The sequence below is a fragment of the Cyprinus carpio genome, chromosome B7 (assembly GCF_018340385.1).
Source record: "Cyprinus carpio isolate SPL01 chromosome B7, ASM1834038v1, whole genome shotgun sequence".
Taxonomy (NCBI): domain Eukaryota; kingdom Metazoa; phylum Chordata; class Actinopteri; order Cypriniformes; family Cyprinidae; genus Cyprinus; species Cyprinus carpio.
Window position 1 is genome coordinate 11,375,197 of NC_056603.1, and position 25,167 is coordinate 11,400,363.

The 25,167-nt window shown below is 38.0% G+C and overlaps 2 protein-coding genes across 4 annotated transcripts in view; both read right to left on the reverse strand.

Moving 5' to 3' along the window:
• The window catches only part of LOC109045813 (furin-1-like), a 111,698-nt gene extending 105,710 nt beyond the window's left edge, over window positions 1–5,988 (reverse strand). The window contains exon 1 of the mRNA XM_042727242.1: window positions 5,858–5,988. The gene's annotated coding sequence lies outside the window, so the exon portion shown is untranslated. The remainder of the gene's footprint in view (window positions 1–5,857) is intronic.
• A 1,682-nt stretch (window positions 5,989–7,670) lies between these two features.
• On the reverse strand, window positions 7,671–25,053 carry LOC109082977 (stereocilin-like). Of its 3 annotated transcripts, XM_042727244.1 has the most exons (32): window positions 24,756–25,053; window positions 23,896–23,984; window positions 21,823–21,854; window positions 21,350–21,494; window positions 20,125–21,258; window positions 19,466–19,490; window positions 17,753–18,248; window positions 16,139–17,023; window positions 15,981–16,045; window positions 15,119–15,245; window positions 14,607–14,773; window positions 14,339–14,525; window positions 14,150–14,265; window positions 13,944–14,076; window positions 13,682–13,864; window positions 13,038–13,076; window positions 12,791–12,961; window positions 12,527–12,676; window positions 11,965–12,023; window positions 11,700–11,823; window positions 11,384–11,466; window positions 11,165–11,300; window positions 10,364–10,560; window positions 10,132–10,222; window positions 9,885–10,044; window positions 9,623–9,792; window positions 9,386–9,541; window positions 9,172–9,314; window positions 8,936–9,084; window positions 8,733–8,830; window positions 7,977–8,124; window positions 7,671–7,847 (listed from the first exon to the last, which is right to left on the reverse strand). In XM_042727244.1, the coding sequence occupies exons 4-32, from the start codon at window positions 21,423–21,425 to the stop codon at window positions 7,759–7,761; spliced, it is 5,757 nt and encodes a 1,918-aa protein (XP_042583178.1). In that variant the 5' UTR covers window positions 21,426–21,494; window positions 21,823–21,854; window positions 23,896–23,984; window positions 24,756–25,053; the 3' UTR covers window positions 7,671–7,758. The 3 variants fall into 3 exon arrangements, with proteins under 3 accessions (XP_042583178.1, XP_042583177.1, XP_042583179.1); XM_042727243.1 differs by lacking the exon at window positions 21,823–21,854; XM_042727245.1 differs by lacking the exon at window positions 21,823–21,854 and having other exon boundaries at window positions 15,981–16,042; window positions 24,756–25,052.
• Window positions 25,054–25,167: the final 114 nt, after the last annotated feature.

The following is a 25,167-nucleotide window of genomic DNA, read 5'->3' on the forward strand; positions in this document are numbered from 1 at the left end:
TCACTACCTAATATCACGTGTCTTCACGGGACCTTTACGGGTTGTGTGTGAACGCACGCACATATTCCGGGTAATCACTGGCAGTGTGAAAGTGCAAAATCTAGCGACCCGGGTACAAATGCCGGGACACATTACCCGTGTATTTGCCGGAATCGCAGTGTGAAAGGAGCTATATACACCTAAAATGCCTTGAGGGTGAGTAATTTATGTACTAGTTTTTATTTTGTGGTGAAATATATATTTTTTTTTCCTGTTTATGGGATTTTTTTAGTGCTGCACAGGTTGTTGCTGGGATCCTTTTTCACTCGTCCATAATGACATCACAGTGCTGCTGGTTGTTAGACACATGGTGCTTCTCCACCTTCCGCTTGAGGATGCCTCACAGGTTCTCAGTAGGGTTCAGGTCTGGAGACATACTTGGCCACTCCATCACCTTCAGCTTCCTCAGCAAGGCAGTTGTCATCTTGGTGGTGTGTTTGGGGTCGTTATCATGTTGGAAAACTGCCATTCAGCCCAGTTTCTGAAGGGAGGGCATCGTGTTCTGCTTCAATATGTCACATTACATGTTGGAATCCATGTTTTCCTCAATGAAGCGCAGCTCCTCAGTACCAGCAGCATTCATGCAGCCCCAGAGCATGATGCTACCACCACCACCATGCTTGACTGTAGGCAAGACACAATATTCTTGGTACTCCTCACCAGGGCATCACCACACATGCTGGACACCATCTGAGCCAAACAAGTTTATCTTAGTCTCATCAGACCACAGAACATGGTTCCGGTAATTCATGCTCTTGGACAGGTTGTCTTCAGCAAACTGTTTGTGTGGTTTCTTGTGAGCCAGCTTCAGAAGCTTCTGGGACAATGGCCTTGCAAACTTGTTGCAGTGTGCAGCATATGGTCTGAGCACCAGTGCCGTGCACAGGGGGGTGGCCCCGGTGGCTAGAGCCACTGCCTCGTTTGCCCTCATCAGCTGAGGTGCCCCTCTCACCAATCCCCCCATCACCCCAGCTCAAGCTGTCTGTTACGGCTCCGCTAAAGATCTGCTGATTCCACTAATCTGCTCCGTGTTTTCCCGCCGCTCGGCAGCATCACTCACAATCCGTGTGCCACTCTCTGGAGGGTGGAGACCACAGTCCCCGACGGTCGTTGAATTACCATGTAGATGCATTACGATCCACATTAGTCAGTAGTTGATCCGCTGAATTAGTAATTAGTTGGTAGTTTGTTTGTTTTTGTCAGTAATGACTCAGCCTTTCTGAAAGTGTTGTACAAAACATCCATGTTCTTAGAATTAGGATGTCTAATCAAATTATTGTACCTGATCAGATCTAATATAGATAACACCAAATTTGCTGGTGTTGGCACACTTTGTAGACAAAAAAAAATGCCTTCACAAAAAAGAAGACAGAGAGAGAAAGAGCGAAGGGAGGCTGCTAAAGACAGTTCAACATTGCAAACATGAATACAAAGCTCCAGCAAGCCAGCAGGTAAATCATAATATAGAATATTTAGCAGTTTGTCACACTTAAATTAAGTATATTTCCCATTATAATCACTTATCTTGATACTAGTAATCTATAACACATCATATTTTATTAAAACCATATTAATAGTAGGCCTATAAATAGTTAAAAATATTGAATAAATGTTCTAAATTAGTTGTTTATTAGTATATAATATAGAATTATGCTGTAAAATATTAAATTAAACGTCTAATACTTACAGGGGAGAGTGGGGTAAGATTAGCCAATTGTTATATTGTGATCCTCAAGATAAGGGAAAATGACGCAAAAGTACAATGAAAGTTTCTATCCTATCCAAATGAAATTTTTCCTATCATTTTAAATGATCAGAATGTATCTATGACAAAGGGTTCTAAAAACATGGCTTCTTATAAACAAAAAAAAAAAAAAAAAAAAGTGTTCTCATGGCTCAGTTTGCCCTGGGTTTGGGGTAAGTTGACCCGAGTCGAGTCAGTGGGTAAAATGCACCATCTGGGTGTAAAATGACCATCTGACTGAATCTGATTTAAACCCATATGAAATAAATAATAATTTAAAAACTAATTTAATAATTTCCTCTTACAAACAGTCATACTTCTTTTCTTAAAGGTAACTTTAACAACATAAAACCAACCAAATGAAGTTTAAATGTCAATATTTAATTGTTTGCATTTCTGAAACAATATGTTGAACACCATAGTTGAAGCATAACAAAGACTAAATAAAGAGTTTGTTGACCATTAGTGACTACAGTTGGAAACATATATACATTTTATTTTTCATAGCAATATCTGGCAACACTGCCAGAACTTAAACTGATAGTAATCAAAAGAGCCCACAGATATGTTATTACTGACACGATACCACATCCGGTAAGGTAAAAACAAAAACACATCACGATATTATCTGTCAGAAACGTTATCAACGCTATCAAAACAGTTGCATAAAACACTAGTGCAGAGATCTGCAGAACAAGTATGTTACGTCTATGCCATTTCATATTGTAGTTAAATTTTCACAAAGTCATGCCAACAACATTCATAAGGGCACTAGACAAAGTTATCATCTATATAGCAATGGTTATTAATGAAAACTATAACAGTAATAGGCCTATGTATTGCTGAATGAATAATAAACATTTGACACAATTATACAGGTGCATCTCAATAAATTAGAATGTTGTGGAAAAGTTCATTTCAGTAATTCAATTCAAATTGTGAAACTCGTGTATTAAATGAATTCAATGCACTCAGACTGAATTAGTTTAAGTCTTTGGTTCTTTTAATTGTGATGATTTTGACTCACATTTAACAAAAACCCACCAATTCACTCTCAACAAATTAGAATATGGTGACATGCCAATCAGCTAATCAACTCCAAACACCTGCAAAGGTTTCCTGAGCCTTCAAAATGGTCTCTCAGTTTGGTTCACTAGGCTACAAAATAATGCGGAAGACTGCTGATCTGACAGTTGTCCAGAAGACAATCATTGACACCCTTCACAAGGAGGGTAAGCCACAAAAATTCATTGCCAAAGAAGCTGGCTGTTCACAGAGTGCTGTATCCAAGCATGTTAACAGAAAGTTGAGTGGAAGGAAAAAGTGTGGAAGAAAAAAAAAAGATGCACAACCAACTGAGAGAACCTCAGCCTTATGAGGATTGTCAAGGAAAATCGATTCAAGAATTTGAATGAACTTCACAAGGAATGGACTGAGGCTGGGGTCGAGGCATCAAGAGCCACCACACACAGACGTGTCAAGGAATTTGGCTACAGTTGTCGTATTCCTCGTTAAGCCACTCCTGAAACACAGACAATGTCAGAGGCGTCTTACCTTGGCTGAGGAGAAGAACAACTGAACTATTTTCAGATGAGAGCAAGTTATGTATTTCATTTGGAAACCAAGGTCCTAGAGTCTGGAGGAAGGGTGGAGAAGCTCATAGCCCAAGTTGCTTGAAGTGCAGTGTTAAGTTTCCACAGTCTGTGATGATTTGGGGTGCAATGTCATCTCCATTGTGTTTTTTGGAAACCAAAGTCACTGCACCCGTTTACTAAGAAATTTTGGAGCACTTCATGCTTCCTACTGCTGACCAGCTTTTTGAAGATGCTGATTTCATTTTCCAGCAGGATTTGGCACCTGCCCACATTGCCAAAAGCACCAAAATTTGGTTAAATGACCATGGTGTTGGTGTACTTGACTGGCCAGCAAACTCACCAGACCTGAACCCCAGAGAGAACCTATGGGGTACTGTCAAGAGGAAAATGAGAAACAAGAGACCAGAAATGCAGATGAGCTGAAGGCCACTGTCAAAGAAACCTGGGCTTCCATACCACATCAGCAGTGCCACAAACTGATCACCTCCGTGCCACCCCGAATTGAGGCAGTAATTAAAGCAAAAGGAGCCCCTACAAGGATTGAGTACATGTACAGTAAATGAACAATTTCTAGAAGGCCAACAATTCACTAGAAACTTTTTTTTATTGGTCTTATGAAGTATTCTAATTTGTTGAGATAGTGAATTGGTGGGTTTTTGTTAAATGTAAGCCAAAAGCATCACAATTAAAAGAACCAAAGACTTAAACTACTTCAGTCTGTGTGCATTAAATTTATTCAATACACAAGTTGCACAATTTGAGTTGAATTACTGAAATAAATGAACTTTTCCACAACATTCTAATTTATTGAGATGCACCTGTATACCCTTAACCTAAAGTAATGGTGCAATGTGATATAATTTAACAATGCTCATTCCTCCAAAACAGAAAAAAACATCTTTCACAAACAGCTACATATCTATCACTTTTAAAGTGTTTAGTGTATATAATGAGTGGGGTTATTATAGGACAATTCCCACCCAGACCACACTAATTTTCAAACTCTGGCTACAGCCATGGTGCCTTCCATTCCCTCAATGTGTTTCTCATTTTCACAGTCTGGCAGAAATGATGGGTGTTTCCAAAATACATGGTCACATGACAGTAAAAGTGTACAGTTGATAAGATGCAGGGGGTTTGTTAACTTTTTAAGAAATTCTGTGCTTCTTCTAATGATGAGGTGACAGAAGGATGATAGGGTGGGTTGGGAGAAACTATTTTTAAAACATCTGCAATAAAGTCAGTTATTACAGAGTGTGCTATCTTCTCTTTTCATTGTTATATTTGTATATTTCTGGGCCACTGCCCCTCAAAATGTCTGTGCACGGCCCTGCTGAGCACTGACAAGCTGACCTTCTGCACCTCTAAAGCAATGCCAGCAGCACTCATGCGTCTGTTTTTTGAAGCCAGCTTCTGCACCTGACGCACAGCACGAGGACTCAACTTCTTTGATCGACCCTTGTGAGGCCTGTTCTGAGTGGAACCTATCTTGGAAAACCTCTGTATGACCCTGGCCACTGTACTGTAACTCAGTTTCAGGGTGTTACCGATCTTCTTATAGCCTAGGCCGTCTTTGTGGAGAGCAACCATTTAATTTGTTAATTTGTTAATCATTAAATCCTTGCCATGAGGTACCATGTTGAACATCCAGTGGTCAGTATGAGAAAATTGTACTCAAAACACCACATTTTAACTGCTCTAATACAAGATACACAAATTTGTATGGTCCTGTCAAGCAGACAAAAACATGAACATGATAAAAAGAATATGTGGCTTTGCATGGTTAGATGATGTACAGCTGTTATCACTTCGGGTATACTTACTTTTGTTGCCAGGTATCTTGACAATAATTGCTGTATGTTAAGTTATATTCAGAGGACAGTAAATCTATTCTGCTATACAAGCAGCATATTGACTACTATAAAATATATCCAAGTTTAATTTGTCCCTTAAGAAGATTTTTTTTGTGAAATACTGCATATGATCTGTCATTTTGACATAAAATACAATTATTGTACTCAAAAAGCTCACTATTAAGAATTGTACTTTAAGTATTGGCATGATAACTGACATCATATGCATTATTCCCACTTTATATTTTCCTTTTAGAGCTTATCCAGCCTTACAAACTGTTCGAAATCGAAATATTTTGCAAAGTACTACAATGACATGTTCCATATAAACTTTGTTTTGTTTTGTATGCATGTTTGTAGACTACAATGCAATGTTGTTGTATTCTGTATTATACATTTTTACGCTACCTTTTGCTAAATAAATAAATAAATAAATAAATAGTAGTCGCGCATGCGCAGTTCACTTTCAAATCCAACACGTGTTGGATTTTATGTTCGCACAATATTCTGACGTTTAATCTGATCATTCTTCTTTATATTATCATAAACGTGATCATGAAACTCTCGGACTATTTTAGAACATTTAAATATGTTAATTTTAACATTAAGCACAACAGCACTCTTACCTCTCCTCGAGTAGTAGAAGCAAAGCAGCCCTTCAAGCTGGAATGCAAATTAGGCGGGTAAATGCGTCCTCTCTCGAGCGCCCATCAATTAGACTGGGCGCATCTACCCACAGCTGACTTAATGATCCAGCTAATGAAGCTACTGAAGCCCAAACTCATTATGGTCACGTCAAGCGGGATCACGTTTCAAAGCGTATATTTCATTTCATATTTCCCCGCTTGCTTGCCATTATGGTAATATTCAAGCATCGGTGGTTTGAAGACCAAAGGTCAAGCTGTTTTATTTGTCAGTAGACTTTGTGAAAGGCAGTGTAATGGACTGACAACTCATTATGTAGACGGACAGTTTGTTAACGAACTGTATTTATGAATGCATCAGAAACGTTTTGAAAAGCTTTTGCCCCTTAACCCAAAAGCTACAGTTATCTCTGCAGTCATGAAAGGATTAGATTTGTTTGCTAAAGTCTTGGATGTAAACACAAAATTGATGCATCATCATATGGTCTACAGAACAATTTAGAATCTAGTTTGTTTATTTGTGCATTACTAAAGTGTCTGATTAATCTAGAACCATGCAAGAGATGGTGACTTTAATATAGGTGGCATGGTGGATAGTGTGCATAATAAGATTAGAACTTCTGTATTCATTGGTTCAAATGAGTTCTCTGTATCTTTTTAGTTGCCTAAACAATGTTGTCCAAACACTGCTTGATATCTGTTTTATTGGGGACATTTATTCAGTGTACTTAAAGGAATAGTTCACCCAAATAGGAAAATTTACTTGAGTTTGTTTCTTCATCAGAACAGATTTGGAGAAATTCAGCATTAGGCTACATCACTTGCTCACCAATGGATCTTCTGCTGTGAATGGGTGCCGTCAGAATGAGAGTCAGCTGTTAAAAACATCACAATAATCCACACCACTCCAGTCCATCAATTAATGTCTTAAAGGGCACCTGTTATGTCCCTTTTTACAATATGTAATATTGTCTCAGGTGTCCCCAGAATGTGTCTGTCAGTTTCACTTCTAAATATCCCTCAGATTATTTATTATATAATTTTGAAAATGCCTATTTTGAGTGGAAGCAGAAACACGCTGTGTTAGAGCATGTCTCTTTAAATGCAAATGAGCTGCTTCTCCCGCCCTCTTTAGAGAAGTGCCTTTACAGCTTGTAACTGCTAAAAAAACTGTTTTGTTTTGATTGTCATGTCTATCGCGCTGAAATCACGCATTTTAAAGCCATATTAGTTTAAACTTCTAATAGAAGGTTTTCTGAGTGGTGTTCTGAGTTATAAAAACACAGTTGGTTATGTTTGTGAAGGTAAACATCTGGGAAAGAAGTCGCATGTTTATATTAGATCTGTGTATTAAGTGGCATCAGCATAATATACAGTCCCTTTATGCTGTCTATGCTATTAATATGACCCAAAGAATAAAATAAAAACAGAGAATCACTTACTGCTCTGGACTGAATAACGTCTATAGCCTTAATAAGAAGACATTTCTTACATGAATGCTGCTTTTAAATGCTAGCTTAAAGATAAACATGGTGGATTGTGTGTCAATCAACAATCGTGGATGGGGCTGGTAAATTGTGATGTCACACTTTACGGATTCCGAGATCGGCTTATACAACTCCATAATAACACTTCAGTGAACGTACTTCATAACTGTTGTTCTTTCGCTTGAAAATGTACATCCATATTTGTTTAGAACTTGTTTTGGACTTGGTCGTGTGGATTATTGTACTGTTTTATCAGCTGTTTGAACTCTCATTCTGATGACACTCATGTTGACTTTAAATAATGCTTGAAGTATTAGTTTTGCATTTGAGTTGGCATTTATTATATATTTAAGAATTCAATAAAGAGGAACAAATAAAAGCCTCAGGTTATAATCTTTATAACAGTATCCACAATGTACAGACAAAAAGTAATAAACATTTTCTGAAGCTGCCGGCAAACCATAACGATGGAGCCTGGTTCCTGCCTGCAGAGACAAATATATTTTTATAGTAAAATGACAGACTAATAACACACGAACAATTACTATATGCAATTCTTTTCAGCTACCAAAGCATATTTAGTTAAGAATTCACAAAACGAAAATACTGCTCACCTCTGTGCTCAAGCATTAATTCGCCTTCATACTGGGCCATGCCAAGTGCTTGTCTTTGTTCATTGTCTAATTCTGCCCACTGCTCCTCTGTCACGGCAAACGCTTGTTCAGAGCTCAGCCAATACAGCTGCGTGGCACTGAATACCACCTGAAATAATGAGAACACTCTTAGTGTGCAAAGATAATAATAACATAATTTTCTGGGGTACTCTCCAAAATGGCGGAAGATGGTAAGAATGTGGAACGTCATGAGGGTGAGTAATTAATGACAGAATTTACATTTTTGGGTGAACTATCCCTTTAAGTTTAGAGGTTGTTTGGTGAATTTTGCGGGCAAAATCCAGTCATTTCAATTAGGTGTAAAATTTCCCCAATTTTGCAAAACATTCATATCCGCTACACAGATTCGGTGCATTTCCAAAAAGAAATCTGACTGGTTTGAAAGTGGCTTCTGTGTGAGCTGTGCTCCAAAAATGCTACAATGGTTGACAGTAAATTAAAAAGTTTTTTAAACAGCCAGTCAAAAGTGCATGACCAACATGAATATAAGCGTAATCTTTGTGGTGAATTTTTTTGCCACTCTCAGTCGCACCAATTCTTATTGTAATGACCAGATTTCACCCGCAAAAATTTGCCAAGCAGTGGAACATGTGACCATGTCTTTAGACATTTAGTAAAATATTGAGGTCTTATGATTAACAGGAGGATAGAAAGAGACAGAGAATGAATGAAAACACATAGATATCCATTACTCACAGCGAATTTTCTTGGAGGTATCAGGGTTATTGCTGCTGGTGTAAGTCCTTCCACTTGTTCTTTTATTAGTGCAGACAATACCATATCCTCCAGCCCAGCTGAGGACACAGAATCAGTTTGTTTTATTCTTTTTGTAAGCCTGCCCAAATTTGCATGTGTATATTGTCCATTGAACTGATTGTAATTGAATCCACTATCAGTACCTGCCAAAGTCCCAATCTCAGTGAAGACCTCAGAGCCCCAGCTGCTGACTGGACCGAAGCCCAGAGGACTGGATAGGCGTGACGTCAGCGCCTCGGTCTGCTGCTCAGAACACGGCAGTATCATCTCCCCCAGAAACAAAGCAGCCCCACTAATGGACACAAACACAATGCTTTCAATGGATTTGAGGTGAATCGTTTTGTATTTTGAATTGTGTAAACTGATTTTCACCGCTGACCTCAGGTTGAACGGGTCTAGACGGGAAATTTCAGAGGAACTGAAGCCACAAAGCAGAAGTCCAAATGAAACAAGCTCCACCACACCAAGTTCTTCAGGCTTTTGTTTAAGTTGCTTCATTATTCCAAGGACAACTGCTCTCATCTGTTTAAAAACAACTAGATGTATCTTTCCTGTTTAGGACTTAAGGCTAATCCGAACAACTAAAAACGTACTTTCTTTGAGTTCCACCCACTGAGCCCCCCAAGATGGGCCACCACAGCCAGATTGGACAAGTTGACAGCCTGTAGCTCTCTTTCTCCCATCTCTGTCACTATACAACCCAGTTCCAACACCTGTTCTGGTTCAAGCTGCTTCACTGGTTTATACACCTAAAATAATGGTTGTCATATGAGATAAAACATTTGATAATCAATGAGCAACAACATTTGGTCAAGCAAAAGTAGCTTAACTGGTCTGAGCTCCATCCAAAGTGCTTCACGTTGCTCAGCATCAAGTGTGTCATCCTGACCGATGAACTCAACACACATCTTCAGCTCCTTCTTCTTCATTAGATTCAGCTGATAGGACCTCCAGGCCGATGGAAATGTCCCTTTAATGTCTGCACAGCTTGGAATGGGCCCTAGTAGGCAACAGTATATGATTTACCTTTCCAAAGAAGTCATAAATAATATCTTATGGATTCTGTAAATGAATGCAGCACACACAACTCACCCCTTCTCATCCACCATCGACCTTTAACAATCCTGTGGGTGAGATCGTTCATCTTTTCTCGTAGTCCTTTCAGATCCAAACAAGCCTTTCCCAATTCGCTGCTCTTCCAGAGCCACTGGCTCATCAGGACCTGCTCAACTGTGTCTTTACCTAAATCACCTTGATGGAAGAAGGAAGCTGTTCAACGTGATGAGATCCTGCACAATATTGAGCTTTAGTTGAATGGAAAGGCCTGTGTTTTCCTTACCAGTGGTAGGGATCTTATCTGTTGAGGCGAAAGGGTGAAAAGAAGTCTACCCACATGCTCAACATCCCCAGCCGTCCATGTTTTCGGATCTCTGTTGCAAACAACAGGGGCTTTGTCAAATTCCCAGTACAGATGCAATTTGTAATTTGCTTGCCTTGTGCAACTACAATTGCAGTTACAGTCAGAACAAAGAGGCTGTCAAAATAATGAAAATGGATTGATTTTGTCTCACCCCAGCATGCTTCTCTCTGTGAGCAAAGCTGCTATTTGTCTGAAGGTGTCAGAGAGCAGGCAATATTGTTTCAGTTCCTCTAGTCGCAGTTTCAGAGCTTCTCTGTCTATGTGAGCTAACACATCCCTGTCCTGGAAGGGCAGAAAAGGACCGAGCATATCCATGGAGGCCCCGGTGAGGCCATTTTCAGAGATGCCCTGTCAGTGGAGACAAAAGGATAGAAAAGAAGGAATTTTGAATTTTAACAATGTGTATTATTGTATCTGATTATTCGGCATATTTGACTTGTATTGGCATACACTGCTATTCACTGCTATTTTTAAAAGAAATTAATACTTTTATTCAGTAAAGATTGATGCATTAAATGTATTAAAATTTTTTGGAATAATAATCACAGGATCATAGTTTCAAAAAACATACAAAGCAGCACAACTGTTTTGAACATTGATAATATTAATGTTGTCTTGAGCAGCAAATCAGCATACTGGGATGATTTCTGAAGGATCATGTGACACTGGAGACTGGAGCAATGATGCCAAAATTCAGTTTTGCATCACAGCAAAAAATAAATAAATAAATTAATTAATTAATTAATTAAATTAAATTAATTTAATACCAAAATAAATACCAAACCACAATTAGGGTTGTTGTTTTTTTCTAAAAAAGTTACAATTTGGTGACAATACGAGCTACTGGATGAGGGCATAGTTCGTCTGGGTCACTGGGAAACTTCTATGAAATGTTCCACTGCATTAACTTCAGTCCTGAAAAGTTGGAAATCCGCAATAATGTTGTGCTTACGAGTACATCGATTGCTTTCTCTGCAAGGGCCGTTTGCTTGTGTCGTGGAAGCTGGAGAAAGTCTATAAAGTGTTGTCGAACATAGTCCAGTACACTAATGAGTGAGGAGTTAGACAGGTGCTCCAACATGGTCAGCCTGAGAGACAAAATACAACAGAAGGACCATGTATGTAAAAGAGCAAACACATGAGAATCTGGATAAACAACCGCTGATCTTACGGTAATCTTGCAGCAAATGAGGGGTCCAAGTCATTTAGATCAATATCAGGCCATTTCCGTAGCTCCACCACAACGCATTTCCTCTGTTGAAACATAACATTAATGTTATTCATTTACCACAGGCAGGCTAAAAAAGGCCTTTCATACTAAGTTATGTCATATACACTATTGGTGAGGAACATGGGGAGCAAAAGTGCCATGGGCTATGTTAAATAATGTTACCTAATCAAAATATTATAATCTCTGCATTTTGCATTTGGACAGCAAAGGCTTTTAATGTTAATGTGTATATTAATAAGATTTCTCATATTCTTACCAAACCAGGTCTAAGTCCTCCTGGCAACTTAGTGATGAATTGCAACAATTCAGAAAAGCCTGACTCATTAACCCAAAGCTTCAGCCATTCACAGCTCATGCCACCAGCAATGCGACCTAAATCTTCAGTGGGGGAAAAAAAAAATTGTATGAATGTTTATAAAATTTGAAAACAACCAGCATGAATTTCCAAAGAAAAATATAACAGGTGAGGCTAGCCAACCAGTCAACAATCCTAAAGTATAGTAATGATAGATATCACTTACAGTATTGACTCTCTTGTGATGTTTACGGTCCGCTGAATCATTTTGAACAGCATTTGAGCCTGTTGTGTCAAATACAACAAGTGAGTCTGAGAAACTGGATCGCCCTCAAGGTTGTATCTGATACACTTTTGGCTGAGACAAGGTCTCTTTAATGTGGGTGATTATTAATTCATATTCCCTGGTGGAGGCTATTGTACCACATTAAGATCAATTTGCTTGATGGCAGTTGAGGGGCTCAGATTATTAATTTACTGAAAGGCTCCTTTGAAGCATGACAAGTAATCCACCAAAGAATTTGAGATCAGCTTTGTCTGGCAAGAGCAGTACAGGGCACTGAATGTAATGTACAGAGTGCTAGAGCTGAATATTCAGTGCTTCTATAGTTTCTTTAAAATGCTTATTTCAATTTCTGAGAGAAAATATACATTAAACATTAAAAAGATCTGATCTTCTTGAATAGTGAAGACTTGTATGGTTTTGTGCATGATATGCAACATTGACAGTCTGTGAACTAGAAAAAGCAAGTTTGCCAAAAACCAAAGGTATGAAATTAGGTTTGTACCTGTTGGTGAGACCATGGCATATGCTTATACACAGATATGTGCCGAAGGACCGTCTCTCCATCTAGATCTGACATTAATTTCCTCAAGGAGATGAATGGAAGAAGACATTCCAACTGCTGTGTTATATTTGCAGACGTGCCTTCCAGAGCCTTAAAACAAACAGCATTTGTTATACACCAACATACCAAACCAAATTAAATGCATAAACGCAAATTGGAAATGGTGATTGTTTTGTACAGAGTTTAAGCACTAGAGGTTCAAACCTGTTGGAGTGCTAAATGAACCATCGCTCGATGAGCAGGTTGCAGGTGAGCCAGCATTAAACTCCAACAGCGACAATCAGGTGTAGATTCAAGTACAACCAACTTTCTCAAGAAAGTAGGCCCCAGACCCGGAAACAATGGCTTCAGTCTGCAGAGCGTGTTGGCACTGAACTAAACAGGATTGAGACTGTGAACACAGGACTCACTAAAGGTAAGCATCATAATTGGACTGGTGTATATAGCTTACATGTGTTTCTTCTGCTATTTTGTTCAGTATCTGGAATGCCTGCAATAAAAGAAATGTGAAAGGGTTTTAATATCTAGATAAAATTATGCAATATATTTACACTGACTACTTACAATATCATTCTATCAGTGTTGTACAAAATCCAATTCACGAGTTGGACTTTGAATTGAATTGGCCAGGCCACACTATTGGAATTATAGGAAGAGGAATCTATCTATGGTTCCATGAATAACCTCTATCTATCTATCTATCTATCTATCTATCTATCTTAGAGGCATCTAATCCTGTTCCTGGAAGGCCACTCTCCTGCAAAGTTTAGCTCCAAGTCCATTTAAACAGACCTGAACAAAGGTAATCTAGGTCTTCTGGATTACTAGAATCGTCCAGGTGTATGTTCAACAGGTTGGAGCTAAACCCTGCAGGACGTTGGCCCCCCAGAACCAGGACTGGACACACCTGATATACAGTATCATTAAGGCTTATGCATTTTCAGGCTTGGTTAAGTCAACAGTCAGTGCTTGTCTTGGCAAACTTTGGTTTTCAATATAACTTCCTTATATTCAAAGTTGAATTTCAATTGTGCATCCTGTTCAAATTAACAAACTAAATTGTAACTTAAAAAGCTTTAATTCTAATGGTCTCACCTGAGCAGGTGGGAAAGTTGGCATACCCGGCAGAGTTACCAGATCCAACAACTCGTTTGAGGACAACGGCTCCAAAAATGAAGCACCCATTTGTGGCACAATACCATGTAACAAGGCCATTGCCGAAGTTGACAAGATACTGGCATTTAAAGATTTAAGGGCCGTCCCAAGCCAATGTGAAAGCTGCAGATAAAATAACTCTTCATGAATAACACTTAATATTATTATACGATGCACAATATCCAAAAAAATCAAGGCTCACTCTGCCACTTGCACTGATGTGTCCCTCTGATACACATTGTGCCAGCTTCTGCCACAGGACAGGTGAGAGATTCGATGAAGACAATAACTGTTGTAAGTCCTCAGAGTTCAGGTAACATATGAGAACTCCTAACCTGTTGTGAGAAACACAGTTTCATGTATTTGTTTATAAGTTTACAAATGTCATATGATGTTGAACTGAATTACTTCATTATGTTGTCACTTGTCAGGTTCTTCCCTCGGCCGAGCACAGTACGAAGTACATGGCGCCCCCTTGTGGCATCCAGACTGCTGTTCCCCAGCATCTCCATTAAGGGCGTGAGCTGTCAAACATTCACATTACTTTCGGCAAGTGAAAAGAAAAAAACAGGATCTCCTGAATGATACATTACTTACTTGTTGAGATGTGAGCTGCTGAAACTGACTGACTGGGAGATGTGGAAGTAGAGGCAGAATGGCGCTGAGGAAGTGTGGAGGCCACGAAGGCACATCTCCAGCTACGCTGGACTGCAACAGGCGTTTTATGAAGGCTTGTTTTTGTGGAGACTTCATCTCAGAGCTGTGATCACTAATGGCCAGCAGTCTGGTGCAAGTGAATATAATAATTGAATTAGGAGAACACTGGGCTAAATCATAAAATATAGTTTCGATATGATCCACTTACACACTTTCATTGACCATGAGGGAGGCAGGGAAGGTCATAATGTCTGAGACAGACATGTATGGTATAAACTGGGAGAGGTCGATGAAAAGCTCTGGTGTGACACGTGGAAACTTGTGAATGAAAGCAGCTGTCATGGTTTCCATGGCCTCTTGTTCTTTTGGAGAGACCTGTGAATGGTACAGTATATATGTACTTCTAAATAGGGATGCATTACTGGATCACTTATTGTAACGGCATCTTTTAACAAATCTCAAAATTAATATACATACTGTTCTTTATAAAGTTGCCCTGCAAAAAAGATCAGTTGTGTAATTTGAAAGTTTTTTTTTTTTTTTTTTTTTTTTTTTTTTAAATAGAATTTAATAGCATTTAATTTTATTAAAATGACTTTTATTTAATTTTATTTGGCTAAATATGAAAATTATCAGCTTATCAGTATCAACCAGATCTCATTGTTTTGGAATAACATCTGAATTGACCTCCATCATGTAAAATGTTGTTTGGTTGTTTACCTGTATAGTTTCTACTTGAAGTTGATCCCAACTCTGATGAACATGGGAAAGGAATCTTTTCACAGCATCTTTTTCCGCCGACATAACTACACTGCGAATACTCTCTCTAGGCATCTGTAGGTACTCCGGAGAGTATGAATGTCAGAATTAGACATTGACAAATGTATGCTGACAAAATAGTGCAGTTTTGCAAGGAACGCTTGTGAGTGAAAGGGCTTAACTCATCAACTTAATAACTTTAAGAAACTACAGTATGGAATGAGATAGAATCTTTATTTTATATGTTGGGATTTTGGGTTTAACTCGGTTATGGAAGATGTTCTAGGGGTTACTAGGCAGATAAGTAAGCTGTAATTATATAATACACCTTACTTATACAGTATATAATGTATTAAATAATTATAATAATAATGATGATAAAGATAATTTTATTAATTAAAAAAAAATCAAATTTCTAGTTTCTTATGATTTTAGGCCAATGATAATTTTGCAGTCATTTTGTCTTTATAATTAATATCACACTTACTAGCTTTCTCACATAGTAAAAAATAGGCCTTTACGTGAAGATATATACAGCTGTCTTTATATACACTCTTAATAAAGATTCCAAATGTTAGTTTCACAAGTTTGGGTTCACTTTCAGTGAACAGTTCTTAAAGAACCGTTTTTCTTAGTGTATCCACTATAAAGAACCTTTTGTGCAATGGAAAGATTCTGTGGAAGTTAAAGGTTCTTCATGGAGAGTATATTTTTAAAAATTGGTCTTCTGTAATGGGATTATCATATACGTGGCATCAAAAAGCTTCAAAACCCTGGGTTTAACTGACTAGATAATTTACCATCAGAGAGAATGAGTAATACCTGCATTAAAAATCTTAAAGCAGAAGAGTTGCCCTCCTTCTGAATGAGATCCCACAGGACAGGCTGCTGGGGAAAAAAGCCTTTGAAACTGAATGCATGGTAATATAATAATAAAATACTAGCATGAGAAACTATGCAATATTTAAATGCATGACATACACTGAAACAGCTTAAAAGATCTTCTTTTAAGGTGGTGTTCTGCTCTCTCTTCAGGAAAACGCCCACAGTGTGAAGTACACTTATTGATGCTTCGGGCTGTAGAGTGGCCCAGAAGGAAGCATTGTCCTGGAGGCTGGACAGAAGAATGGCCTGACCCAGGCTCTGACGCACCTCTCGTTGTCCCTCCTCCAAACCTGCCGAGAGCCCCACCACAAAGTCCAACACTCGAAGCACGTAGCTCACTGTAGCTAACCATCCCGTGCGTTCATCTACTACTCCTTCACATAGAGTGAGCTTATGAATAGCCTCTTGTAGAATGGGCAACGGGTTCACACAAAGTTGAGACGTCTCAAAGTCATACGGTGCTGGCAGCATGTCAAACAGTTTCTGGAGGATGCACTTGGTGCCCTGCTTCTCTTCAGAGTTCAAACAGTAGTCTAAGAGCAAAGGTTGCTTTCGAACCAATGTGAGGTACAGTGTGGCGTTTTTGCAAATATAGTCCTTCAAACCTGCTTTACTGCTGCAAATCTCAAGGGCGGTGGTGTTTATAAAATGTTCTGCCTTCCAGTTCGAGTAATCACAGTTGTCTTTGGGGGCCCCATGAGAGTGATTAGGGGTGACTTTGGAGCAGTACTCGGCTGCCCAGCTCCCATCTTCAGGCATTTGAGACGAATTATTTCCACATAAAGAGGCAATAAGGGCTGTGTTATTGGGCAGAAAACACCTTCTAAAATCCTGGGCGGTTAGAGTTTTGCTACTTAGAAGTGTTAAGCAGTCCTCAGTGGCGTCTGGAGGAGATCCCCCAGAAACACCGTTGGAGAGTTGAAGACAGAGCTCATCAATACTTGATTGGTTGAGGTACTGGTAATCCCTTGTAGCTTCTGCCTGAGAAAATTTCAAAGCAAAGTGATTGCTAATACAGAAAAACTTTAAAGCAATAGTTAACTCAAAAATGAAAATTCTGTCATCGTTCACTCATCCTCCTCAATCCAAACTACGAAATTTTGGTTTATCTTTGAAACACAAGGAAAGATATTTTTAATGAAACCTGAAAGGGTTTCTGTCCCGAAATTAAAGTCAACTAAAACTTAAAAGCTCCAAAAAGTTCATAAAGGAGTTCATTAAAAAATCCATATAAAGAGTCCTTGTGAAGAGACACAACAACTTAATATAATTAGCCTAATTAATTTAGCTTTAATACACATTTATACAGAGCACATCACATATTGTAAATATGGAAGGTCATGTGTGTCACACTTTAGAAAAATATTCAAAACTGATTGGTTCTAAGTGCATCGCACATGTATATTCAAGCTTCTGTGGTTGCCATACATAATGTGCTCTTTGTATGTGTGTCGATCATTGTTTAAAAGTCAGTTAAATCTTTTAATTGTGAAATAAGCCATGCGATTCTCATGGATGCATTTTAAAATGCCTTTTTGGATCTTCTAAATTTTGGCTACCTGGATTTTCAAAGGAGAGACAGAAACCTCTATGTTTCATTTAAATGATCTTAATTTGTGTTTCGAATATTAAGTCTTAAATGATGACAGAATATTATTTTTTGCATGAACTAACCTTTTAATATTTTAATAGAAACAAACATCAATGTACCTGATGTGCATGTTGAAGCCAGAATGTAGAGTTGGCACACACTGTTTTGTTAAACTCGTGAGCGAAGAATTCGCTGCAAACGTGAACCCAAAGAAAATCTTCCTCTGCTGCTGAGAGATACCAAGCAGCGTCAGAGCAGGCTGCGTGCAGGTCTACCCCAAAGTGGTTGACTTCAGGGTCATGTGAGCCATTCTCTCCATCAAAAAGATTACAGTAGAGAAAGACAGTAAAATTCGAGACACCAGTGAGACCAGGGATAGAGGCATTACAGGCAGCTTCCAGAATCTCTGCCGAGGGTGAGGGGTCTGAATCACTCTGCTCATGGACTTTTGGCTGGGACTGGTGAAGTTTAGGTCTTCTAGATGAGTGCTGAGGTTTCAAAGTCCTTGTTTCCTCCTCTGTAGAGGGGCAGGTCATCAAAGACGGCCTGCTGGGTAAACCATCTGACCTGAAACCCATCGCTTGAGCGTTCCATGTCAAGTTATGTCTAATTCCCCTGTACAAAGAGGACAATAAAACTGTTCATTTAAAATAATCTTTACTATACACTTATAGTTTTTGTGCTAGATGTTGGTTGCCCTATTAGAGCAAAAGCAAATGCATTCCTTATGCTGTCCTTATTATTTCTTTCTACAGTGTATTGTTTCTTACAAACAAAAATTGGGTGAGCACACTTACATTCTCATTTTAAATGATTTAAACATCAGAGTATTATTTAAATTAGAGTAAATTATTTGTTTGTAACTTTAGGATATGGTTTGAATTGTTAACATATTAACTAACATGAACTTACCACGAGCAATACTTTTGTTACTATATTTATTAATCTTTGTTTATCTTAGTTTAAAAAACACAGCTGTTCATTGTTTGGTAATGTCACTTCACAGTGCATTAATTATGTTAACAAATACTTTTGATTTCAACAATGAAGGCTATAGCCTAAATGTTGAAATTAACAATGTTGTAGAAGTGCAGTTTAGTAATAGTAATTGTTAAATAATGTAGTTAAATAGTTTAATAAGTAGAACATTATTGTAAAGTGTTTCAGATTTTTTTAATACACCAATTCAGACGTCTCGTGAGTTCAGTGTTGGACAGGTCAGTTGTTTAAACCATTCATTAAATTGAATCGGTTCAAAGGAATCATTAGTTCGCGAATCAGACGTGTACGCCACGTGTTGTGTAATTATCTCGGCAGTTTAGGATATCGCACAAGATTTGACAACACAGAAAACATTTCATCACTGGATAGGTTTTTTTATTTTTTTTCTTACATTCTTATTTTAAATGATTTAAATTTCGACACCATCGTGTCAATTGATTAATTTGCGCGGTTTGGAGAGGGTGAAGTCTTGCGTGCGCGGCCGGGGCGCTCTCTCTCTCTCACTCTCTCTCACTCGCTCTCTCTCTCTGCTCGTTCTTATATGCGCACTGTTAAACTTACAGGACTTAAAAACACATGCAAATGATAAACTTTCACTCTGTGATGGTTAAGCTGCGCAATTTATCCGTGAATCACATTCGTCAAGGGCCGGGGCGCAGCTGGCCCGTACGGTTAATGAATAACGGATCAACTACGACAGCCTACATCACACATCCTGCGATGTGACTATCGTGGATTCGTACATCGCGATATCGATGCTTAAACGACACATCGTGCAGCCCTAACTTATAGTGTAATAATTTAAAGTCTTGCTAATTCATGACACTTACCACAATATTAACTGCCTGAGGTCACCTTTACAAAGAAACAAAAGTCAGTGGAAAAGTTCTGGGTGAATAGTTATATACAAATCACAGATGATCGCAAAACAATGTTGATTAATTGAAGAAAATTGATAGCCGGCCCCCGTATTACACAATTGGCCTTGATGTAACAGCATAGCTGGGTACATAATACCAGTGGTATATGGTTACCAACATAAAAGAAACAGGAGATTATCCAGGCTATAGGATTTAGAGCTACAGAGATCTGGTTAATAACTACCAATGCCACTTTGATTTCAGACCGAGTTGTGAGCCATTCAGAATTAAATTGAGAATGCCTTTTAAAATCAAATTTCTTAATTTGAACTGAAGTAGCAACAGATGGAAGGACAGAATGACAGACAGAATGGTAGAAAGATAAATAAAATTGTAGATAGATAGATAGATAGATAGATAGATAGATAGATAGATAGATAGATAGATAGATAGATAGATAGATAGATAGATACTTCATTTTACAGACTGCATTATTGTGTTGAATTTCATTGAATTGCAGTTCAGAAAATTAGTTTTTCTGACATTCCGATTTAAATTAATGTTACAGATAAACCATTGTATGTCTTATGCAGGATAGAGTGTGTGTAAAATAGCAGTACTCTACTTGCCTACAGAACATCTTCCATGGTGACTGTACTGTGGCTCGCCCACCATGCTGCTGATATCATCCAGCAGTGCCTTGGTCATATGTGACACTTTCCTCCTCAGATTACCATACACACTGCGGCCAACATTGTGCAGAAATCCATGTCTGAGGTTATCCAAGCCCTGCAGGAGGGCAGGATTACGCTCTGCGAACTGTACTGGCCTTTCTCCTGCGCTTGACCTCGACAAAGCCTGAAGAAGCAGAGCCTGCATAGAAGCAAGGCTCTCCGAATCAGTGCCCGACTGGTTCAACAAGAGCTGCTCCTCACGAAGCACCTCAGGTGGCACGAGGAAGGGTTTAAAACGTCCCGAAGAGAGTGCGGCATCTCTTTGACTGTTTTCCACACTCACAGGGTGCAGACTGACCACAGGTTTCCAGTTCCTGGTCTCCATAAAACTGATGAGCTGCTCAAGCCAGCTCAGGTTGAAGCCACAATCATTTCGTCCTTTAAGGACACAGATGAAACCCTGTAGACCTGTGACGGCCTGGCCGTATGTCCCACTGACCAGAGCTTGAAGAACAGTTTCGAGCAAAGTGCTGATAGTCTTCCAGTTCTGGGAAATGAACGTCAAGATGGGTTTTTGAGGCTGGCGTTCAGTGAGGGTTAAAATGCTTTGCACCAACCCCAAAAGTCCATCCCAATGTGGGCTGCCCCGGAGCGACAGAAACAGATCCTGAAGCCTGAAAGTGGGTCGCGGAGGACTCTTCCCATCCCATAATCCGAGCGACACTTCCCTTCCGGTCTGAAGAAGAGAGTAGAGCAGGTTTTCCCAAAACTGGTCATCACCAAAAGGTTGCTGCCGATCATCTAATCCTGCGCTCATCTCTTGCAGATACATGGAGATGTTATACAGGAATCCAGAGAGCCTGTTTCTATTGAAGGCTTTGCTTAAAGACGGGAGACTCTTGCTTTTTCTTGGCAGGACACCTAGAGATTTGAGGCCTCCCATGATGCTCCTCACTATGGAATGAATTTGTTGATCTTTCTGTCTTTCTCCTGGTGGCTGTACTCTGTGTGGGCTCCATCCGCCACCCTTCCTCCATATCTCAACAAGCTCTTTCAAAATCGCCTCCTTCTGGTCCTCTTTATTGCTCGCTAAAATGAGAGAAACATTAATAGAAGTTAGAGTGTGAAACAAATTGAGTCATTGTACAAACAACAACAGGAACAGCCAGTATTGTCTTACCTCCAGCATTGGCTGATAGTTGTTCCAGTATAAATAAAATCACTACAATTCCCAACTTGCCCATCCTAAGTTCCATTGCCTCAAGGTAGAATGGACAAAGTCATTTTGTTGTCTTTGTAAGAGTGCATTTGAGTTCCTTTAGGAGCTGACGGAGACATTCAGAGCGTAAAGTGTCACAATGTGGAGTGCACATGAAATCTTAATGATTAGCCACTGTCACTTGGCTAAACTTTCACAAAGAAAAGTTTGCCACTTTCTAAACTATACAATTTCTAAATACAGAGAAAAAAAATCTAGTCTTAAAAAATACATTTAAATGCTACAACTAAATTTGGATTTCATGCATTCGTTAAAAACTACAAATTAGACTGTAAAAAGTTTTGCAAAACTTACCTACTGTATATGCATCTTGTCTCAAAAAAAATGCAGTAATTTCTAATATATTAAGAAATCAAAGGATTTTTACTACTTACAAGAAGTTGCATCCCTTTAATCCTGTCAGTATCTATAAAAATAGGATTGTGCATGAGTGTGAGCAAATTATTTCTCTGTCCTTCTCTCTACATCCTTCTCTCTCAGCATTTGTCACTTTTTTATCCGCTCCCCCTCCCAGTCTTTGAGATTCAATTGGATCCTCAAAAGCCACAGCTTCATGTTTCAGCAACATTCTCCCGTCATGTTCCAGCTGACTGTGTGCTGGAGTGAGAGGCCAGAGGCTCAGGGATGTAATGTGAGAAAAGAGAAAGGCCAAGGAACTTCAGGAGGGTATACTCTTGTATCACAAGGCAATTTCATAGTAATTAAGAATAAAGGAGTTACAAAGTTAGGTCATTACTTTCGACTGAAGCTAAAACAGGGCACAGTAGACATACAGTAGATAAAAAAACTTTAAGATAATGCTGCATAATAAACAATCGATTGTATAATCATTCTTTCAAAGTCTTCTGATAGAAATGTTCCAAATATATATATAACCCAAGATTTATGGTAATAATAACAATTACTTAAAGTGTTGTTTGAGAATTATTTATACACTATAGTATATGTAAATATATAATATCATAGTATTTATTCATATTTTGAAAATATGTTATGTGTCTTTGTCATTTCTGTTTGTTATTTTGTATTTCTATATAGCTTTAATTTATTATTTATTATTAGAATTTTATTATTATTTTAGTTTTAGTCATTTTTAAACTTCATCTTATTTTACTTCAGTTAGTTGCCAAGGCAACATGTCTAATTTTCAGTTTCATTATAACACTTACCACTGGTGTCATTTCAGTATTTTATATATTATTACATTATTTATTAATGTTTTCTATTAGCTTTTTTTTTCATTTTATTTTAATTATTTTGTTATCTGCTTTTTTAATTTTTATTAGTTTTATATTTCTACTTAGCTTCCTTTTTATTTCAATTTTAGTTTAGGTATTTAAACTCTAACTTATTTTAATTCATATAATTTCCAGGGTAAGATTTTTAATTTCATTCTATTGTAGTTATTATTGTTTACTTATTATTGTTTTGAATTTGAATACATTTTTAAATTAGTAGTTTTTAATTTTAGTTCAAGTTTTTCTTTTTTTATGTGCTTTTGTCATTTTATTAGGTTTTTGTTTTATATTTCTACTTTTTATTTCAGTTGAAGTACTTCAGCTTAAACTTATTTTAATTAATTTTTGTTGCTAAAACAACAATTCTATCTTTTAAGTATTTCATTTAATTTTTATATTTTATTTCAATTAAACAAAAAAGGGAACTTTTTTCCCCTCAAAAGCTTGCATAAAGTACTTAATCAGAATTTAATCACTATGAACCCTACTTTATTCTTCTATCTGATATCTCATGAGGTAATTCTCACCTGTGCCAACACTGACATAAAACGGTACCCTTGTCCTGGTGGGTATTGTTTTACTTATGTGGCAGCCAGCAGGTCGCCTACAGCTGTCATAAAACAAAAGTGTCCCTAAGCCACCGTCAGCACACAATCAGGCCCTTCACTGATGTTCAAAATCATCTCGCTCTTGTCTGAGGCCTGTCTACAGCAGCTGAAACCCGAGTGGATTGAGTGAAAGGCCTAGCACAGCCTCCCCACAAGCCTTTTAATTCTGTGTTGCTGTCGCCTGCAGCGGAACAATAACTTCCTCTTGTATTATTGATGCCTGAGGGAGCGGCGGTCACTCGGCAGCATGGAGCTCAGTTGGCTGAAGGAATATTAAATGAGAAACTTTACTCCTCATGCCTCTGACTAACTCCACTCAAATCGCACATAGTAGTGATCTTGTTTGTTATCTCTGAAATGCATATGACTAAACTATGCTATGCTATGTACTGTATATGCAACAGTCGAAGGAGCTCACTGATCCAATGTAGACAAACTCCAGACATGAGCCTTAGCTTAAGTCTGTCTCAACTTATAAAGGCACGTGAGACTAAACAGAGTACCAAAGCATCTGGTCCAGTGCAACATACATGACTTTGCATTTCATTCCCCCCAAGATAATGGTTTGTCAGGCATATACGCTACATATAAATTTACTCACCAAACATTTTTAGGCTCTTATTTCCACACCTCTGAATCATTCTTCTATGTCTGTTTGGGACAATCAATTCCTGTGCACCTAAAATAATACTACGAAAAAGTATATTTTAAGAACCATTTGTTCCAGTGGGGGAAAAGACTAGCAATCCACATGCTTAGCCTATATATAGTACTTAAGTTCCATACATTTTGTTTGTTCATTCACTTGTAAGTTCAAATTTTGATGCTCAGAGAGCAATCAAAAAATAATTCAAGAAAATACATAAATGATATTACAAAAAAAAACAAAAAAAAAAAAAAAAACAAGAGTGTAGTAGGCCTCAAGAATGTCTTATTTTACAACAAAACATAAGAATTCAAATTCTTAAAAATATCATTATGAGTTAGAATAACGTCTTGTCTTGACTAACGTATCTTAAATCCAAAAAGGTAGGATGTTTAATGAATTAATTGGGTTTTTGCAATTATTAAGCAGGGCTACATACTGTAACACTTGTTACATAATAGCCTACTACAAATTATCATCTAGCAAGTAAATTCTCTTGTGACAGTTAATGTCAATAAGTCAATATATTTACCAGTAAAGCACTGACAAAACAATCATATGGGGTCATTGTTTACAATTTACAATCAGACAGCAACAAACCCTGTTAATTAATATCTAAGAAATGTGTAATCTTTTTAAGAAAATATCTGGGAAGGTAAGGATTAAAGACACGTACGAGTTTTTTTAAGAATTACACTTAAGAACATTGTTACAAACTTCAGAATCTTGTAAAATACAAAGCGACGACGCGGCTTGGCCTGTTTTTGCTTTTATACAACAGCTCCATAAACAATTAGTTAAGGTTAAGCACTTACTGTAAAGTCTACCTTTTTTTAAAAAAAAAATCTGTTTTCTGGTGAAAATATAGGTTAGTTCCAAACAAAGCCACAGAAAACCATTGCAACACACTGTGTGGTATTTCGTTTCTGAATGATTCAGTGGTGTCCTTGAGCAATTAGATTTAAGGAATGATTCAGTGATTCATACATGAAGTTCCGGTTCTGGATAAAACAACATTAACCAATCGTTTAAATGAACGATTCAATGACTCACTCATAAAGATTCGTTCTTAAACGAATCGATCAACGTTTCTGAACATACTGTAGAAAATCTCAGAAAATATTTGGCTCTCCAAGTCCCACCATAATGACCAACAATAAAATACAGTAGTGTAGTAGGCCCATTTTTAGAGGCAGTTTTATTCCTAAGGATATTTATTATTGTCGG